This window comes from Colletotrichum abscissum (genome assembly GCF_030869225.1).
Source record: "Colletotrichum abscissum strain IMI 504890 chromosome Unknown Scaffold_7.1, whole genome shotgun sequence".
NCBI classification, from domain to species: Eukaryota; Fungi; Ascomycota; class Sordariomycetes; order Glomerellales; family Glomerellaceae; genus Colletotrichum; species Colletotrichum abscissum.
Genome location: NW_026850514.1, coordinates 733,220 through 753,697, shown reverse-complemented (window position 1 = coordinate 753,697; position 20,478 = coordinate 733,220). Strand labels below are relative to the sequence as shown.

At 40.2% G+C, this 20,478-nt stretch overlaps 6 protein-coding genes across 6 annotated transcripts; 5 read left to right on the top strand and 1 right to left on the bottom strand.

Moving 5' to 3' along the window:
- Positions 1 to 560: 560 nt before the first annotated feature.
- Positions 561 to 728, top strand: CABS01_03756 (uncharacterized protein; the record flags this gene model as incomplete). Its single annotated transcript, XM_060537128.1, has 1 exon — positions 561 to 728. A coding segment is annotated over one exon (168 nt), but the record flags the coding sequence as incomplete, so codon positions are not given.
- A 5,496-nt stretch (positions 729 to 6,224) lies between these two features.
- On the top strand, positions 6,225 to 6,374 carry CABS01_03755 (uncharacterized protein; the record flags this gene model as incomplete). Its single annotated transcript, XM_060537127.1, has 1 exon — positions 6,225 to 6,374. A coding segment is annotated over one exon (150 nt), but the record flags the coding sequence as incomplete, so codon positions are not given.
- A 4,320-nt stretch (positions 6,375 to 10,694) lies between these two features.
- On the top strand, positions 10,695 to 12,601 carry CABS01_03754 (cytochrome P450; the record flags this gene model as incomplete). The annotated part of the gene is made up of 4 exons (XM_060537126.1): positions 10,695 to 10,901; positions 10,964 to 11,261; positions 11,344 to 11,457; positions 11,553 to 12,601. The coding sequence occupies 4 exons, from the start codon at positions 10,695 to 10,697 to the stop codon at positions 12,599 to 12,601; spliced, it is 1,668 nt and encodes a 555-aa protein (XP_060391384.1).
- A 632-nt stretch (positions 12,602 to 13,233) lies between these two features.
- On the top strand, positions 13,234 to 14,289 carry CABS01_03753 (NAD dependent epimerase/dehydratase family protein; the record flags this gene model as incomplete). Its single annotated transcript, XM_060537125.1, has 1 exon — positions 13,234 to 14,289. The coding sequence occupies one exon, from the start codon at positions 13,234 to 13,236 to the stop codon at positions 14,287 to 14,289; it is 1,056 nt and encodes a 351-aa protein (XP_060391383.1).
- A 198-nt stretch (positions 14,290 to 14,487) lies between these two features.
- Positions 14,488 to 15,321, bottom strand: CABS01_03752 (citrinin biosynthesis oxidoreductase CtnB; the record flags this gene model as incomplete). The annotated part of the gene is made up of 1 exon (XM_060537124.1): positions 14,488 to 15,321. One exon carries the CDS (start codon positions 15,319 to 15,321, stop codon positions 14,488 to 14,490), a length of 834 nt encoding a protein of 277 aa, XP_060391382.1.
- A 2,724-nt stretch (positions 15,322 to 18,045) lies between these two features.
- CABS01_03751 (LAS seventeen-binding protein) lies at positions 18,046 to 19,843 on the top strand (the record flags this gene model as incomplete). The annotated part of the gene is made up of 2 exons (XM_060537123.1): positions 18,046 to 18,685; positions 18,759 to 19,843. 2 exons carry the CDS (start codon positions 18,046 to 18,048, stop codon positions 19,841 to 19,843), a joined length of 1,725 nt encoding a protein of 574 aa, XP_060391381.1.
- Positions 19,844 to 20,478: the final 635 nt, after the last annotated feature.

The following is a 20,478-nucleotide window of genomic DNA, read 5'->3' as shown; positions in this document are numbered from 1 at the left end:
TACTTTTTATTATAATACTTAAATTTAATACTACTAAAGAGGAGCGTATATAAGTAGCTATTATAGCTATTTATAAAGACCCGGAGTTATTAATTATAGTAGTAGCTCGGTAGTACTCTATTCTATACTAAAAGCTTAGTTAGAGGATTTTTAATAAATATTCGTTAAAAGAGCGTACTAGTTATAGCTATAAACTTATTTAGGACTAAGAAAAGGCAATTTATAATTATATTAACTATTTAGACTAAATTAACTTACCCGTAAGGCGCGAGCTAGTTATTAGTGCTATTAATTACTTACTTACTAAGTTATGGGACCTAGTAGATATTAATAATACTAAGGACCTATTTCTTTTTTTAATTATTAATTTTTAATAGGCTAGTTGATTTATTAAGAAGTATAATTATTTTCTAGTTAAGGAGAAAGTACTAGACGCTAAGCGGTATAAATTTAAAGATAAGAATACTATTAATTTTTATTTTTTTAAGCTAAAAGAGGTCGTTAATAAGTATAGGATCTAGCTTTTTAATATATAGAATATAAACGAGACTAGATTCTAAATAGGGGTTAGGAAATTTAGTATAGTTATTACAAAAAGAAGAAGGGCTTATTACTTTGCCTTTCTAACTAATAAAGAGTCTACTACTATTATAGAGGCTATTTTTATTACTAAAAATTATATATTAGCTTTTTTAATTCTTAATAGCTCTATTTATATAGCTAAGTAGTATAGTATTAAAGAGCTCGAATTTAATACTATTATAAGAGTCTTACTTACTAACTATATAAATAATATAATAACTTTAGATTAGATTAAGTATTTCGATATATATATAAAAGGTCGAACTAAGGGAGCTAAGAGACTACTACTTATAAATAAGTATAGATCTTATTATATTATTAAGTTTATTAAGTACTATAATAAATATAATATTATCCTATTTAGATTTTTATTATATAGTTATTATAACCTAATATACATAACTAAGACTAGGGCCCGCCCCGCAGGCTTATAGTAACTATAATATACTATATATATAAGAATACGGGAACATAGGGTAACTCCTATAAAATAGAAAAACTATAAATAAGTTATATATAAATAAAAAATAGTAATTATATAATAAGGTAATTACTATAATTACTCTAAGTAATCGCTTACTAATATTTACTAAGTAATTACTTAACGAATAAGAATAATTATTAATAAAGGATATATTTATAAGTAGATTTATATATAGTATAGACTTAAGCCGGGCTTAAGAATAGACTTTCTATAGCTTTTTTAATAATTAACTTAGTATTAAATCTTATGATTACTTTTAGCTATTTTTATTAAGAACTTTTTTAATAAAATTACGATTAATTACTAAAGCCTTACTTATTTTACGACTTATAGATATAGCTTTAGGGAAGCTATTTACGATTACGATACTATTTACTTAGTACTCGTAGCCTTAACTTTTATTAATATACTTATTATAACTAACTAACCGTAATATTTTAATTACTTTTATTTAGTAAGTTTATTTTTTAAAAAACTAACTAAATAGTATAAATATATTAACTATTAATAATAATAGTATAGCGTAGCTTATTAAAGTAGTTATACTTACTATTTAATAATTATATAATATAATACTCAAACTTAAAAATAAAAATAAATAACTTTATATTTAGCTTATAGCGCCCCGACCTCTTTTAGTACTTAGAGCTAAGTACCTTAAATTAGAACCCTACGACGGGTTCTTAAATACTCTCTAAAGATTCCTTACCTAAACTAGGGCCTACTTATATTACTACGGGACCTCTTTTATTACTAAAATAAATAAAGTCTATTATATAGCTTTATTTTTTAAAAAAGATATCCTTGCTTAGTTTAAACCCTTTATAAGAGACTATTTTAAGAACGAATATAATATTTAGGATAAAGATACTAAGAAGATCTTTAATAACTATAACGAGTTTAAAAAAAGACTTAAAAAAACTTTTAGTAACCCTAATAAAAAACGAATTACTAAACGAAGACTTATAACCTTTATATAAAAAAGGTTAGTTAGTAAGTATATTTCTAAATTTAAATAAATTACCTCTAAGTTTAATTAGGGTAACGAAGTACTTATAATAGCCTTTTATCGTAGCTTAAAAAAAGAAGTTAAGGATAACCTCTCTTATTAGAACCGACCCGATAAACTCTATAATTATATTAATATAATTATTAAAATTAATAATCGATTTTACGAACGACGTTTTAAATAAAAAGGATAGAATACTTAGAATAACCGAGCTAAACTTAATAATAAACGTAAATATAAACTAACGATTATTATAATAGGGTATTATAGCGGATTAATAAATCTTAATATTACTAAAAAAAAATAACCTCGCTAGAAAAAGGACTTTAAGTATTATAACTATAATAAACTAAGATATATAGCTAGAGACTACTAATAACCTAAGCATATTTAATACTAACCTATTCTAAAAAAACGAGCTAATATTATAAATAAAAAAACCCCCTATAAATAACTCTTATAGATAGCTTACTATAATAATAATTATCTTACTTACTAAGATAGTAAAGAATAAATAGGATAGTACTTAAAGCGACCTAAGGATAAAAGACGATCCGATATTATACTATCCGTTAAGACCCTAGTAATAATAAAAAAAAAAAAGATATTTACTTATTAACCCTATACTCTTAAAAAAAATAATATCGAATACTTTACTACACTCTCTTAGGTTTATAAAAATATAAAAAAAAAGGGTAAAATAGACCCCGTTATAAAAAATACGCTTAACCTTTTTAAAAAACGAATTAAATAAAGACTCCTAGCTAATATAAAAAAGTAGCTCTTTAAGTTTAAAAAAAGAGGACCTAATATAAAAGAAATTATAAATAGCCTCGTATATATAGTATAACAAGATTATATAAACTAAAAATAATTTACTAAGTCTAAAAAAGGACTCGATCTAAATAAAATCTTAACTAAGTTTATTTATATAATATAAAGGGTAAATAGTAATAAAAAATTTATTTATAAGATTAAGGAATAACTCGAAAACCTCTCGTATAAAAATAAAATCGAAATAATTAAAAAACTAATTTTTAATTTCGGAATTATAAAAAAGGGAAAAATTAACTTTAATTTTAAAAAAGAAGATATTAAGATAAGAACTAGTTTTTTTTATTTTAATAAAATAAAATTATTTTATAATTTAGATAAACCTCGTAACGTTACTTAACGACGTACTTAGATAGAGATTAATTATAAAATACTACTTAGTATTAATAATACTAGTTCTAAAAAGGACGATAATAAACTACGGTATAAGTATATTTATCCGTTCGAGGATAACTAAACTATTTAGTTTTATAAAACTAAAGAACGTAAAAAGGTTATAATAACCCCCTATATAAATAAAAATTACTCTCTACTCGACCCCAAAGACCCTTTTTATAAGGAATTATTTTAAATAGAATACCTAGATAATAAATGCCTTTAGTACCTTATATATAAATAAAATAGTTATTTCTATTTATAAAAACGTAATAATAAGCTTATTAAAGATATTTATATAAAAAATTAACTACCTAGCTAGATATTACTAAGTTTTGATAATAATAATAGAGTAATATTTAGCCCAGACCCTAGCTTTTTTATAAAATACCTTAATAACGAATATATAGAATAGGAAGACTATAAGTATGACTAATACTAAGTTTATTATATTAAAAAAACTAAGGCCTAAAAAGAATAATAAGAATTACGTAAATAAGGTACTTAATAAAAAAAACGTATATTAAAAAACTAGAAAAGCTAATTATAAAGGAATAATAAAAAGTAAGAATAAAAAAAAAGTTCTTATATATAATTAAATAACATAACGACGCATACTTATAAATTAACTTCGATATTTACGAACGAAGATTAAATACTATTATTAATAGCGGTATATAAGAAAGTTATATTTTACTAAGGATAGTAAATAAACTTAACTTACTATAAATATAAAAAGATAACTTATATTAACTATAAATAGTAGAAGGAGAACGAGTTAACTACGACTATAAATATATTAATTAAGAGATCGTATACTTCTTAATATATATTAATAACTAATAAAAATAATTATAATACGATATTATAGAGATAGGAAATATTAACGTTATTTTAAAAATCTCGTAGTTACGAAAATATAACTTATAAATAAATTAAACTACTAACTAGGTTTTTTAAAAAAGTTTAGTTACTAAATGACCTAAAAAAAAGGGTTTAAACGGATTTTTAAGAACTCCTAAAGAATAAAAATAAATATAATATATAGTTTTTATTAGAATAGTAAAAAGCTCTAAGAAGTTTATAATTAATATTAATAATCGGGGATCGTAACGACTCTAAACTATACCTAAGGAGTATTAGATATATATAAAACTATTTATAGAACCTAAAGAAATAGGATTATTAAAATATAGTAACTAAGATATAAAAATCGAGCTTAAGGAAGGGATATAACCCGGGTTCTATTTAATATACTTAATAAACTAAGAAAAATAAGAATACTTTAACGAATATATTAATAAGAAATTTAAGAAAGGATATATTCGACCGTCGAATTCTCTTACTAAATTCCTCTTATTTTTTATATTAAAAAAGGGTAGAAAATTAAGATTTATTATCGATTATAAGAGACTTAACGAAATTATAAAAAAGAATTACTATCCCTTACCGCTTATTACTAAGCTTAAAGATCTATTTTATAGAGCTAATTAGTTTATTATTATAAATCTTAAAAAAGTATTTAACTAGATTCGAATTAAAAAAGGAAATAAATAAAAAACGGTATTCCGAACTCGTAGAGGACTCTTTAAGTATCTCGTTATACCCTTCGGACTTACTAATATTTTAATAACTTTTTAAATAATAATTAACTACGTACTCTAAGAATACGTTAATATCTTTATTATTATTTATATTAATAATATTCTTATTTTCTCCCCTAACCTCGAAATATATAAAAAGTATATCTATATAATATTTTAAAAACTCTAAAACGCTAAGTTATATACTGAACTTTTTAAATATAAGTTCTACGTATAAAAAGTAGATTTTTTAAAATATATTATTATACTAGGATAGATCTATATATAAATATTAAAAATAGAAATAATTAGGGACTAGCCTATACTATAGAACGTTAAGGACGTATAAGGATTCTTAGGATTTATTAATTTTTATTAATAATTCTTTAAGGATTATATTAATATAGTTAAACTTCTTAATAACTTAATATAAAAAGATACCCTATTCGTTTAGGATCCTAAGTATAAAGAAGTATTTATTAAAATTAAGAATATAGTTATTTTTAAACTAATTATTATAATCCTAGATTTTTAAAAACTTTTTAAAGTCGAGACCGATACTTTAAACTTTACTATAAAAGCGGTCTTAGGATAACGAGATAAATAAAAAAAGCTTTACTTATATTACTTCTATTTTAAAGTATTTTACGGAGCAGAATTAAATTAGCAAATCTATAATAAAAAACTAATAATAATTATTAAAGCATTTCGAGAATAGAGACTATAGTTATTTAGAACTAAATACGAAGTTATAGTTTATATAAACTATAAAAATTTTATAAATTTTATAATAAATAAAAACCTAAATAAATAATAAGTTAAATAGAGCGAGTTCCTATCTAAATTTAACTTCCGAATTATTTACTAAAAAGGTTTAGAAAATAGTAAAATAAACGTTTTTAATAAAAGGCCCGATTATAAAGTCGCGGTTCTTAAAAAAACATAAGTTATTTTTAAATAAGAAAAGGATAGTAGCCTTATACTAACTACGAAGCTTCTTATAATAGCTAAAAAGATTAATACTAGCCTAACTAAAAAAATAACCCCTAAGCTTATTATAAAAATTTATAGCATACTAGTATATAGTTATTAAGGAGTTATTAAAACGTAAAAACGGATTTGTTAGTACTATAATAAATCCGCTATATATACTAAAATTATAAAAATAATTAAAAATTATACGACTTATAAAAAAAATAAAAATAGCCTATATAAACCTTATAGCGAGCTATAACTACTATAATTACTAATAAAAATATAGTAATTAATTATATAGGACTTTATTATTAAATTACTAAAGTTTAGAAAACTATTTACTAAAGTATAATACGATAGTATCTTAGTTATAGTTAACCGACTTACTAAGTTTACTTATTTTATTCTTTATAAAGAATTAAATACTATAAAAAACCTAGTATACGTATTTATTAAGGTTATACTTTCGAACTATAGTTTACCGAGAGAAATTATTTCTAATAAAAATAAGCTATTTATTTCGAAGTTTTAAAAATCCCTAATTTCGTAACTTAGTATAGACTATAAACTATTAATATTATTTTACTTGTAAACTAATAGATAAATAAAAAGGATTAATTAGATCTTTAAAATATACCTTTATTATTATATAAACTACGACTAGGATAATTAAGTAGCGCTTTTATTAATAGCTTAGTTCGTATATAATAATATAGTTAGTAAAAGTACGAGAGAATTTTTATTTTATTTTAATTACGGATTCTAGTTAATAGTATATAAAGAAGTATAATAAGGACTATAAGCTATAAGAGCTATAATAAATGTAAGTAAACTTAAAAAGATCTATAAATAAGCCTTATTAAACTTCGAGTTTATATAATAATATATAAAAAAGAATACGAATAGATTAAGAATTAAAGGACTATTTTTAAAAAAAGGGGATAACGCCTATCTCCTTTATTATAATATTAAAATAAAACGACTAAGTAATAAATTAAATTATAAAAAACTTAGACCTTTTGAAATTATTAAAAAGGTCTTATTAATTAATTACGAATTAAAATTACTAAATACGATATAATACTATCCCGTTTTTTATATCTTACTACTCGAACCTATATTAAGAGGTTTATATATAAAAGATTATATTATTATTAAACTAAACTAACTAAAGTACGAAGTCGAACGAATTATTAACTATAGAATTAAAAATAAAATACGAGAATTCTTTATTAAGTAAAAAAACTATAAATACGAAAAAAATATATAAAAACTTATTACGAACTTTTAAAACTCTTAGGAATCCTTTTTAAAATATTAAAATTAAAATTAAAACTAAAACTCTTAGCTATTATAATATTTTAGTTAATTATTCTAAAAATATTATTAAACTATACTTCTTATATAGTAGCTAACTTATCCTCGTTAATAATATTAAGAGGATTAAGAATTACTTTTTTCTTTTTAAATATTATCCTTTTTTCTTTTTAAAAACGATCTAACTTCGATAAAAACTAATTTATTTTAGCTTATATATAATATAAAGCCTCTACCTATTTTTAAAAAAAAAGCTTTTTTACTTCTTTTTTACGTTCTAACTTATTAACTTTAAATAAAAAACGATCTATTATAAACATAATTAATATAAAAAATATTAATAAAAAAAAAAAAAACTTATAATCGTATATAGTATTAGTAATTATATTATAAGAACGACTACGACGTATATACTTATAATACCTTAATTTACCTTTTAGTATTTTATATCTTCGCCCCGATAAATAATAAAATAAGTAAAGTATTACGATTTCGAATCCTCGCTCCTTAATTTTAAAAATAAGCTTTAGTTAACGATATATTAAAAATTTAGTAAATATTTTAGCATTTTTAAAAAAATTACTTAACGAGCCCTAACCTAGGCTATAATAACTTATTTATAAGTTTATAAGGATAAGATTTTTAAAAAAGAGACCTAATATTACGACCTAATATATATAACTAAGACTAGGGCCCGCCCCATAGGCTTATAGCGGCTATAGTATATTATATATATAAAAATATAAAAATATAGGGTAACTCTTATAGAATAGAAGAACTATAAATAAGTTATATATAAATCAGAAATAGTAATTACGTAATAAGGTAATTACTATAATTACTTTAAGTAATCGCTTATTAATATTTACTAAGTAATTACTTAACGAATAAGAGTAATTATTAATAAAAAATATATTTATAAATAAACTTATATATAGTATAAACTTAAGCTAAGCTTAAAAATAGACTTCCTATAGCTTTTTTAGTAATTAACTTAGTATTAGATTTTATAATCGTTTTTAACTATTTTTATTAAGAACCCTTTTAATAAGACTACGATTAATTACTAAAGCCTTACTTACTTTATAACTTATAAATATAGTTTTAGAAAAGCTATTTATAACTACGATACTATTTACTTAGTACTCGTAGCCTTAACTTTTATTAATATACTTATTACGACTAGCTAGCTGTAATAATAGTATATATATTTTCTAACCTCTCGATATTATAGTTTTCTAGCTTTTTAAATATTACTATACTAAAATACTCGACCTCGTAGTTCGAAAAAGCTATATTAATATTACTAAACTAGAATTCCTTAGTTTTATATAGTCTATTCGTAAAGAGGTATTTAAATATTTTATAATTCTTTTAGTATTTAAAAAGATAGGTATTTACTTATATAATTTATAAATTATATTTAAAAAGATCTATAATCGTAGCTATAATTCTTAACTAACTATACTACTTTTCTAAGGGCTAGGTTCCTTATTATTTACTATACTTATAACTATTTAAAAGCTTTATTATATTACTTAGCGTTTATAGGAGAATATAAATACTTTTAATAAGGAGATTTAGTATTTAATTAGCGAGGCTTCTCTATTTAAGTAGAATCTCGAGTAGTTTATTTATAGAGTACTTATATAAGGTTCTAAGCTTTTTTAGATAAAAAGAGACCTTAGCCTAACTTAGCTAGCTTAATAAGTAAATAGAGCCTATAAATAGGGTAAAAAATAGTTAGTTATAGACTAAAAGAATTATTATAATAAAGGATAGTTAATATATAATTAAACGGAGGTAAGTATTTAAGATTACTAAAATAATAGCTCTTATTAAAGTAGTAAATATAAAGATCTACTTAGCTATTAAAAAAGGGGCTTTTAAAGTAAGAAAAAAAGCTAAGAAGATAAAGAATACTAGCTAGTTTTAGCCTATATACGTAATTAACGGTCTAGATAATGGGTAGTTATTAAAAAGGGGGTAGTCAAGGCTTGTATATAATGGTATATAATCGACGATTATCTACCCGTTTGGCTGAGGAGGCCGTTTGGTTAAAAAGCACCCACTTTAGTGGGTGATGAGTCCCGAATGCCCAAAAAAGTGGGGGCGGGCACGAGTAATACCTGTAGTTGTCGAGGTCGGAGGTGGCTGATAGTTTAAATAAGGTACTATAATCATGAATCTCCACGCGGGACAATGCCATTGGCCAAAAATGGGTAGAGTAGGCTAGCATTCGTGAGCTCTGCATGAGCACTGCACTTTTAACTCATGCGAAGGACATTATCGATCGTCTGATGCGGTTTCTAGCTATTTCCCTATATTACTTAAGCTGCGTGCACTCGCCGCTAATGTAAGGTGCGTGGCATAAGCTTCACTGCAATTTTGAACCTTCTAAATGACATGTCTGTCGTTTACCATCATGCTGACTAGTGTCTCCAGTTTCCCCTATCGGCCTCATGCTGGTTCATAGCGTTCCAGATCGAAAGGCTTGAAGAAGAGCCATGTTCGTATTGGAGAGGCAACGCTTTTTCACTCTCATCGTTGTAGGACCTCTTGGGGGTGGTCAGTGGAATGCCGTCGCCATGAAGCGTTGAAAGGAGACGACCGTGGGGGTTCATGTGCATCATGCACAAAGATGTGGCTATCTCCTCTTCGACTGCTGTACCAAATCATTGAGATCGAAAGGCCCAAGCCAACCTTAGTACCTCATTTCTCACAATATGGTACGAGCTATTAGAGTGCCATACATCAACGTCTGGCTGCTAAAAGCCTCTCAACTAGTTGATGGAATGGTCTGCTGGTCAGCACATAAGTCATCTTCTTTCAGAGCGCTTTCATAGCGCGTAAAGGCCGTAAATTGAGAAAGACTCTACACTAGATGCCTCGATCGTGAGATCGTCTCTGACAAACTGATGCTGTCCGATTGGTTGCCACAACGTTGGCTTTGAACACAACAAACAAGAACCCGCTGTGGATAAATCCCGCGAATCGAAAAGCATTTTCCTATTTCGTTCATAGCTCAGTACTTGAGCAAGGATGTTGCATGGGTGGGCGTTCCCACGAGACGTTTCCAGCGTTCTTTGTTACCCGGTACAACTCACAGATTTAACTCCTAAACAGGCTCAGTAATCACTTGCAAGATACTAGTAAAAGAGAACGATAACTCCGAGCATTGAATATCTTGTAGACCAAGAACCTCATTGGTGGTGCGTGTTTGTTGCTTCTTAAATTTTCAAACGGTAGGGCAAACAGTGTGGGGGAAATCGCCGTCCGTTGGATGTGTTTTGTGTGTTTTCCGGGTTGTTGGAACTAACCTAGTTACCGAAGCAGTTGCGGCACAAGCAACAGGGTTTCTTTCTGCACCCATGGTCAATGAAGAATTGATTTATCTTTCCGATTTCTTATCAATGGCACGATTCTCCACATCTTTGCGTGATGTTACATTTACTACCCTAATACCCTTCCTACCTCTGTGGCACCTCATTTACCCGACCAGTCTGGCAACTGACTTGCTGAATCTCATGTCACGATGGAGTCTTTGAAGCCAACTTGGTACCATGAGCTTCTCGCTCTGGGCGCTCTGTCTTTTCTGACGACTCTACGTGAGTCTTTATTGCAGACCGCCGCTCGTTACTTGATCGCTCTGCTCGTGGCGCGGCACATTATCAGGGCAGTGTACTACCTCTTCATCTACCCGTACTTCTTCTCTCCTCTCAGACACCTCCCAGGACCAAAGGTAGGAACAACGACACAACCTGTTTTGAGACGCATTACATTATTTCTAACGCATGTGACCAGGACCACCACTTCCTTGTCGGCGACCTCATAAATCAGGCCAGGTCAGGGAACCCCATCGAGCCGTATCTCTCATGGACGCGGCAATGGCCAAACGAGCCGCTTATCAAGTTCACCGGCTTCGGCAACTCAGACTGCCTCATCATCAATGACCTAGAAGTCTTCAAAGAGGTCTTTCAGACAAAGAGCTATTCGTTTATCAAGGCGCAGTTTAATACCCGCATCATTGTGCAAGTGACGGGGACTGGGATGGTGTTTGCTGAAGGAGACTTGCACAAGGCCCAGAGAAAGTTACTATCGCGTAAGTTGTCCCTCAGCATTTCATCACACGGACCTTGTGCTACTGTTTATGAACTCATCCATAACTAACTACAATCTGGCAGCCTCGTTTTCTCTCACCAAGGTCAAGAAGGCGATCCCACTCTTCCAAAGCAAAGCAAAAGAGCTCGTTCAACTCTTTGATAAGGAGATTAAGTCTCAAGAGGGCACCGTAGACAGTAAGTCTGGCCTCAAGAAGTCTGACTCGGTCGGCTGGTACCAAGTCTCGCCTCGACATTCCTCTTGCTAATCTAGCCTGTTCACGTAAAAACAGTGTCCCAAGCCTTCAGCCGCGTCACAGTCGACATCATAGCATGGTGGACCCTCGGCATCGACCTCCAAGCAACCCTAACCCACTCCTTCTTCCACCAAGCCTACCACCGGATGTTCGATCCGTCCCTCTTCGGCGGCATCCTCATGGTCATGAACGCCTACGTTCCAGGAACCCGCTCGCTCCCTTTCGAAGAGAACCGCGTCTTCAACGCCTGCAGCGGCGGCGTCCGCTCGCGCATAAGAGAAGTCATTCGTGAGCGCTTCGCGGAAATCGACGAGGTCCCGGGTGGCAGCGGTGGTGATGGTAAAGGCGCGGAAAAGACCCGCGACAGACCCGATCTCCTAACGCACATGATCCTCGAATCCAGGTCCATCAAGGAACCCTGGTCCGAAGACGAAATCCTCGAAAACTGCCTCAACATGATGGTTGCAGGCCACGAGACCTCCGCCACGACGCTGACCTGGGGCACGCACATCTTCACGCTCTATCCGCAAATTCAAACGCGCGCCAGGGCCGAAGTTTTGCGTCTCCTCAAGAAGAACCCGACGCCGGACTATCTCGATCTCGAAGAGGGTCTGCCCTTCATCGACAACCTCACGCGCGAGATCCTCCGCTTCTACGCACCGGGCGTCCTCGCCGCCCGCGAACCTGTCGAGGACGTCACCGTCGGCGGCACATTTATCCCCAAGGGCACCCCGCTCTACATGTTCCCAGCCCTCGTCACACGGAACAAACGCATCTGGGGCGAGGACGTGGATGTCTTTGACCCGGACCGCTGGGACCGGCTCGAGGGGACGCCCGCGAGCAACCCGCTTGCCTTTGCGACGTTTTTGGCTGGGCCGAGGCAGTGTATCGGAAAGGGGTTCGCGCTGATTGAGATCAAGGTGCTCTTCATGGCGATTTTAAGTAATTTCAAGTTTGAAGCCCCGGTGGATCCTGAGGATATCGAGTTTGTTAATCCTAGTCCTGTTCTGAGGCCCAAGGGGGGTTTGAAGGTGAGGGTGCGACGGCTGGAGGCGGGTGATGTCGAGGATGCGTTCTTGGAATGAGTCACTTCACTGCTCGTTATGTGTGTTCTGTGTGGGCAGTAACTAATGCATCGATTGGATCTCGGCCTAACTTTACATCGATTATATTGGCAAGTCGTCGCAAGAGACTTCACAGGATTTCCCGAGAGCATGTTCCTCGACTGACCGTATTATCAAAGGGGAGTTGGCGTGATGTTAATTCCAAACTCATGTTTGATTACTCACAGTGGATTGGAACAGTAACATTTCTATTCTTAGGTCAATGGAAATTGATAAGTGATATTGGGGTGGTTGGTATGCTCCAAGGACAACATCAATTACGACCTCAAGATGTACATCGCCAATTGACATCTTCATACATACGACGAGTTGAATAGACAGCATTCAGACATAATTGCAGAAATCAATCGCCAATAATCGCAGGGATCAATCAGTCAATGCATAGTCTTGGGTGGCCAACTGAGATGTCCCTAACAGCTAGTCGTGCGCCCCTCCCGCTCGGCGTAGACTCAACGAAGGACCAATGACTCACCCCCACTACGACTAACACTGAGACTCTAAATACCTTCATCCACCACATCAACAAAACCTCACGAAACCATCACCCATTGAATCCCAAAACTCACCCAAAACCTCTGGACATCCTAAAAGCAATGGCCTCACCCTACACCGTCCTCGTAACAGGCTCCGCCGGCCACCTCGGGGCAGCCTTAATGCTCTCCCTCCCATCCCTAGGCCACGTCCCCCACGGCATCGACATCCTCCCCTCCCCAACGACAACAACACTCGGCTCCATCACAGACCGCGCCCTCATAGCCTCCATCCTCGCAGACAACTCGTCCATAACACACATCGTCCACGCGGCAACCCTCCACAAGCCCCACGTCGACTCCCACCCGAAATCAGCCTTCATCGACACAAACATCACCGGCACCCTCGTCCTCCTCGAAGAAGCAGCCGCCCATAAGAACCGCATCAAATCATTCCTCTTCATCTCGACAACCTCAACCTTTGGCCGCGCCTTAGCCCCAGCACCAGGCCAACCCGCAGCCTGGATAACCGAAACCGTCACGCCCCTGCCCAAAAACATCTACGGCGTAACAAAATGCGCGGCAGAGGACCTCTGCAGTTTAGTCCACCGCCAGACATCCTTACCGGTCCTCGTCCTCCGCACGTCCCGCTTCTTCCCGGAACCAGACGACGACGAGGACCGCCGCACCGCCATGCCCGACGACGCGAACCTCAAAGTCTGCGAGCTGGCCTACCGGCGGGTAGACATTGCTGACGTCGTCTCGGCCGTCGTGTGCGGGATGGAAAAGGCCGGGAAGATCGGATTCGGGAAGTATATCATCTCTGCGCCGCCGCCCTTTGTTGCTGCTACTGCTGCTGCCACGAATGACGACGGCGAGACCGCCCGCTCGACGCTCCTACGCCGCTTGGACTCGGACGCGGGCGCCGTTGTCGCGGAGGCCGTGCCCGGGTGCGCGGCCGTGTTTGAGAAGCTCGGATGGACGTTCCTCGACAGGCTGGACCGGGTGTACGATTCCTCCAAGGCGGTCAGGGAGCTCGGATGGAGGCCTCAGTGGACGATGGAGAAAGTTGTCGAGAGGCTTGCGAGGGGGGAGGATTGGAGGAGCGAGCTGACGCATGCGGTTGGCAAGAGGGGGTACCACGCCATGCCGACCGGCGTATATACCACGCGTGACTGAGTGCCCAAATGGTTCACATCGCTAATCATGATGATGAACTGGCGGGTGCGATATGTTTGAACAGAAAAATTACAGATTTTGGTATTCTCAAAAGATCTATGTATGCTTTCATCAAGATATCCAGTGGAAAATATGGAAAAAAACGTAAATGGGTACTCCAACAATTCCGCCAAAATGCTATGCAGCGCGCGCCAAAGTCTATACCTCAATCTCCTCCCTCACGATTCCCAGATCCCTTCCGAGATCGAGAATCTGTGTCGCGACCGCTTCCACGTCCCATGTCTTGATAGGCACGCGGTGAGCACCGTCCCATTCGACCAATCGTGTCGTACCCGGTTGGCAATACTGCTTGAGCAACACCCGGTGATGGTCTAACCCAGCATCCTTCATGCCGTGGACGTGAATCGTCGGCAGCTTCAAGACGTGGTCCGTTCCAGGGCCTGTCGGCCAGTCGTGGAACTCGACGCTCGCCTCAGCTGCGTCGCCAACACCCTGCGGCACTTCTAACCTGTCGTCGAGTACAATCAACGGCGCTCTGCCCGCGAGCAGCACGCCAAACTTCCAGTCTGCTGAGCCGCCCGCCGACGTGATGCGCTTGCCGTACTTCTTCTTCAGCTGTTGTTGCGTGTACATCAAGCTGGCACTGATCTTGGCCCCCTGGCTGAATCCCAGCAACCCCACCCACTCCCCCGTCGCGCCGATGGCGTCGTCGTCGTCCATTGCCATGCGTAGCTGGAAGTGGATCTCGGCGGACGCCGTCTCGGCGTCTACGGCCTGGTGCTCAGGAAGCCAACGGAGCCAGCGGCGGAAGGGACCATAGTCGCCATAGACGGAGACGATGTCGTGGTGAGGGGCGCACATGAAGGGTCCGTCGACGAAGACGAGACGGAAGCTGTTCTTGAGACGGGAGATGAGGGCGCGGCACTGGACCTTGAAGACGGAGGCGTTGACGCCGCCGCCGTGGAGGCAGAGGATACGCGGGAGGTGGAGGGTGGGGTCAGGGCCCGGCGGCGGCGATGTAGCGCTTGGCATTGTGTAGGTACGTAGGGCCGCTTGTTTGGCGCTTAAGGCGTGTATGTGTATGCGAGTAGTGGTATAGTAGTAGTCGTTCCTTTGATGAAGTCTCGGTGCTGCAAGGTAAAGAAAAGAGCCAGGTTGTTCGGGACCGAAGAGTGAAGATTCGGGTGCTTGAGAAGAGGGCGAAGAGCGAAGATAAACGCGAGAGCAGGAGGGAAGAGAGGAGACGAGGAGCCGAGGAGAATGATAAAAGGTCGGCCACCTCTTTACTCTAGTCAGAGACAGGAGGAGAAGTAGGAGGAGGAGGGAAGAAGGGAGCGTTGGCCAGCTCTACCTTGCGCTTGCGCTCGCTCACGGTTCTCGACTCTCTCACCCTCTCCTAGACGCTTGCCCACCTTTTGCGCAAGGGCAGCAAACAGAACGCCAATGTGGGGCGATGGATTCCTTTGTCCGTCGCTCACCGGCCGGAGCTCCGACACATAGGCAGGCACTGGCGCCGACTCTCTTCACTTGCTTGATTGATTGCTGACAGTCTACTGACCCCGAAGAGAGCAGACAATACGGGGAATGGGATTGAAGATCGAGCAAGGCTTGTCCCTTTCTGGTCGAAGGTCACGCTCGTTGGCGCGAGTCAAATATCCGCCCCCGGGCAGCCGGGGGGAGAAGTCTGTCGTACAGAGAGTCCAGACAGGGCCGCCCTCAGAAAAAGGACAGGAAGATCGTGGGGCGGGATCGTCTCGGTGTGTGTGGATGACAACTCCGCCGGGAAGTGGATAACTCGTCCCAACGGATTTCTGTCTGCGGGAAACGCTAAAAGGCCGCCTTGTCAGGTTGATGCGAATTCTCGTGAGCTTTACCGCAATAGAGGTTCGTCTCTGTGTTATGCCTCGCAAGCTTGATCAAACTTTTTTCTTTCTGCAAAATGCAAAATCAAAAGGACGACAAGCAACGCTATCAGACCCAGCGGCTTGGTCAAGCAGCTGCAGCGAGTGCCGAAGATCAGATTCCGGCAGCGAGAACAAACAAAGGATGAGACGAGGCAGGGCAGGGGCGTCTCTGCTCTGTTTCCTCCCAAAGTTTGCTTGTAGTTGGGGATTTGACGCGCGTGATTCGGAGTTGGAGGGCGTCGGGATCACTCTCTGGTGGCTGATTGTCAGCCCTTTCTTATTTTCGTGTCAATAGCCCGGTCGTTGGTAAGACGGGACTCGGTGTCAGGTTGCCCTCTGTGCCTGTGTTCGCGTTTCTAGTTCCCACGTCGACGGACAGGTTGGGAGACGTCCGGGATTCCCACTCTTGGCGAGGTCCGGTCCGAGACCAGTCAACCACATTTCCGCATCTCACCCTGGTGATACCAGCCTGATTAATTAACCGGCGGTGCGAACTGGAAACGCAACGACATGTCATAAAAACCGAGCATGTCGTCTAATAAGCTTCGCGTTGGAAGCTTCTCGACTGTCGCAATGTTGCAACGGAATGACATGGCGAGAACGGGAACAGGAATGGCCATGGTGGTTCGGGGTCCGATCACCGAGTGTTGATTCCCGACTAATCAATCCAACGGTACTGGTGGGTAGGCATCTCTTTCGCCGAAAAGGCCAAGTCCGTCGAGGTCCGGACAATTGACAGCTTATTTAGTCACTCGTATCCCCCCGCTTCCTTTTTCGTTTGGCTTGGTTGGTATCAAACTGGCAGATAATCATCTTCTGCGCATATCCTCTAGCATGACGACAGCAGGGCCGATACGTCAGAGGTTGCAACAAGTGTAAGTTTGGCCGTCATCGCGAATGCGAAGCTGTCAAACGAATTCAAATTCGACCGAGGTGACAGCTTGGCGATCGTGGCAATGGTGTCCGGGTGTGTACCCGCATCCGCTGGGGAATAAGGTTGGGTCGTTGGGGAAAAAGAGGTGGGGGAGAGAGAGAGAAAGATGGAGACCTCCCACGCCTCCCATGCCCTAGCACTGCTTAGGTAATACGGCGTGGGCACCATTACACTTACGTAAGGTGAGGAAGTACCCACGGTCGTCTACCTCTGTATCTGCTTAGGTAAGGTGACTTGAGCGGGAGTGTATTAGGTAATACGGATACGATCAAAAAGATCTTTGGTAAGGAGTCGGAATGTCGGCCCCGGCGCTCTGTGTTAGCCAATTGCGCAGCCACACGCCTCTGCCGCAGCGGTGCCGTCGGTTCCCGCCATCCCTGTGCATCAGCCACATCATGACGTTTCCTGGTGTCCCCGGTGCCGTGCCCCTCCAAGTTTCCCCTCCCGTACGGCGCCCACGCTGTGCAAGGTATGAGCTGTTGCTGCTTGGCTTGGTGGTGGTGAGCTGGCAAACGATGACATGACTCTCCCCTATCTGCATTGAGAGGCCTCTCTGCAGAATATCTACACCTGACCCCGTTTTCTGGACCACAAGCTACCAGGAGCTCAGCCTCACACGCCTACGATATCCACGTTGACGACAGTATACGCCACATTACGCCCAGCAGAATTCATTAAACTTCCATCGGTCTTGCCGTAAAGCTCCATCAAACACCAGACCTACAAAAGGAACAAACGCACAGCGATTCTCTCCTCGTCGGTTCACTTTTTCTCCTTCATACTACCATCTCAAGATACCCCTCATTTCCAAAGCTGCCAGCTAAAGCAATTGCATCGCCTTCTTGCATTGCTACTTCGACGTTCTTAATTTCATCATCTCGAATCTAATCGGTCATCGACAGAAAGACACCTCTAATCATGTCTGGAACCAACCCAGAGAAGCCTCCCATCCAACCGGAGCAGCAGCTCTACCCTCCCCCTCCCACCGGCGACAACAACCAACAGCAGCCTCCCCAGTACACCTCCGGCCATGAGCAGCAGCAGTACAACCCGGACCAGAAGAGCGCCGCCGGCCCCGGCCACGAGCAGCAACACTTCCCTCCTCCGCCCCCGGGCCCTCCCCCCGCCAACCAGCCGCAGTTCACACATGCTCCCCAGCAGCAGCAGCAACAATACGCCGCCGGCAGCTCCGTTCCCCAGCAGCAGTCGTACGCACAGACGCCGAGCCAGCAAGCTCCTTACAATCCCGCAGACCACGGCGCCGGCCACCACTACTCACAACAGCAGTTCGAGGGACCTCCGGGCACGGCAGCACCGAGCCACGCTCAGAGCGGTCCTTACACCGACCCGGCTGCCGCACACGCTGCCTACATCGCGCCCGCTACCGATCCCAACCACAAGGAGAAGCGCGGATGGGGTGAGCGCCTCTCCCAGATGGGCATGAAGGCCGCTGTGCCCATCAACGCCCTTGCCAATAAGATGGGCTCGCAGAGCTTCCTGCCCACCACCATGGATAGAGAGTGCGACAAGGCGGCCAAGATCCTCAAGAGCTTCTGCAGTAAGTCCCCTCAAACCACGCTCCCAACCATAAACAACCCCATCGAGCACTCGGCTAACACACAATTTCACAGAGGAGGGAATCACATCCGACGTACCCCCACAGACGGGCGAGCACCTCGAGCCCGGCAAGCACGCCGAAGCGACCGGCTCGCGCCCCACGACGCCCAACAAGGAAAAGGCGCGCAAGGAACCCAAAGCCATCGTCAAGATCCCCTCAAAGGTCATCAACAAGGCCGTCGGCCTCGCCATCTTCACCACCGCCCGCGTAGGCTTCCAGTTCTCCGGCGCAACCGGCTCCGGCATCCTCATTGCCCGCCTCCCCGACGGCTCCTGGTCCCCGCCCTCGGGCATCCAGGTCCACGCCCTCGGCGCCGGCTTCATGATCGGCGTCGACATCTACGACTGCGTCTGCGTCATCAACAGCCCCGCCGCCCTCGCCGCCTTCATGTCCACCCGCGTCAGTCTCGGCCCTGACGTCGCCGTCGTGGCCGGCCCCTACGGCGCCGGAGGCGTCATGGACGTCGGCGCCTCTTTTGGCGGCAAGAACCCCGACCCCAAGGACAAGAACGCAAACGACCACGTCACGGACGCAAAACCCGGCGAGGACGGCAAGCTCAAGCCCGACGAGAAGGACAAGAAGCGCAGGAGCAGCAGCACCTCGCTCAAGCCCGTCTTCTCCTACGTCAAGTCCCGCGGCTTCTACGCCGGCATCCAGGTCGACGGCACCGTCGTCACGGAGCGCAAGGACGCCAACGCCGCGTTCTACGGACAAAAGGTCACCGTGGACCAGATCGTCAAGGGCCAGGTGCCGCCCCAGGGTCCCAACGGCATGTGGCCCGCCGGCGCCCACCCGCTTTACGAGGCCCTCCGCACCGCGGAGCAGCAGCAGGCTCTCCCCGAGGTCCACCTGCCCCAGGCGACGCCCGGCCAGCAGGCCCCGCCCGGGTCGATCCCCCCTCACCAGCAGCAGCCGGCCTATGCTCAGCAGCAGCAGTACGGCCATCAAGATGCCGGCGGCCCGCTAGGTTCGCACCCTCCCGGCCAGGGTGGCCCCGTCGCCTCGGGTGGTCTGAGCCGCGAGGAGCAGCTCCCGGGTTACGTGGATGACGGTGTGGCGCGGCCTGGTGTCGGTGATCACAAGGGTCACTACCAGTAAGGAGGTGGCAAGGGCAAATGGTTACGGGTTTGCATAGGAAAGAAGAGTGTTCGCAAAGGGCCAGAGAGATATCCCCATGGGCGTTTTTAGTGGTTGGCATGCTTAAGCTTAGCATAGATGAATTCAGATCAAGATATCCACCAACATCAATTTCTCATACAGTGAAGATTTGCAATAGTGACTTACCAATTCGTTACACTCCATTTCCCCTCAATCTTACGTGAACCTCCTCCGTCCCGTCGATCATCACCTTTAAGTCGCCTTCCCTGGCCACAAGGGAAAGAACAGAACAGAAACACGGAGAGAAAACTCCTCACAGATCGTTAGTCTTCCCCATCCTCGAAACACCAGAATGAAATGGAAGAAAAGCCACGCAGTCGCCCGATAAAACAAACCGAACGCAGCCTGCACGCCACTCCTTTGGGTAAGTGTGTGATGCACTTCTTTTGCTCTGCCACGCTTGTTAAGAGCGTGCCTCGCCTTGCCCTCGCCTCTTGCGGGCCACACATCCTCCGGGATCACACAGCCGTCGAGATAGATTTTGCTTGCCCCAAAGTACACATTCGAGTTACACACACCGGTTGGAAAAAGGAGAAAAAGTTGACAAGCGCACGGGAGGGAGAAGACTCAGACAC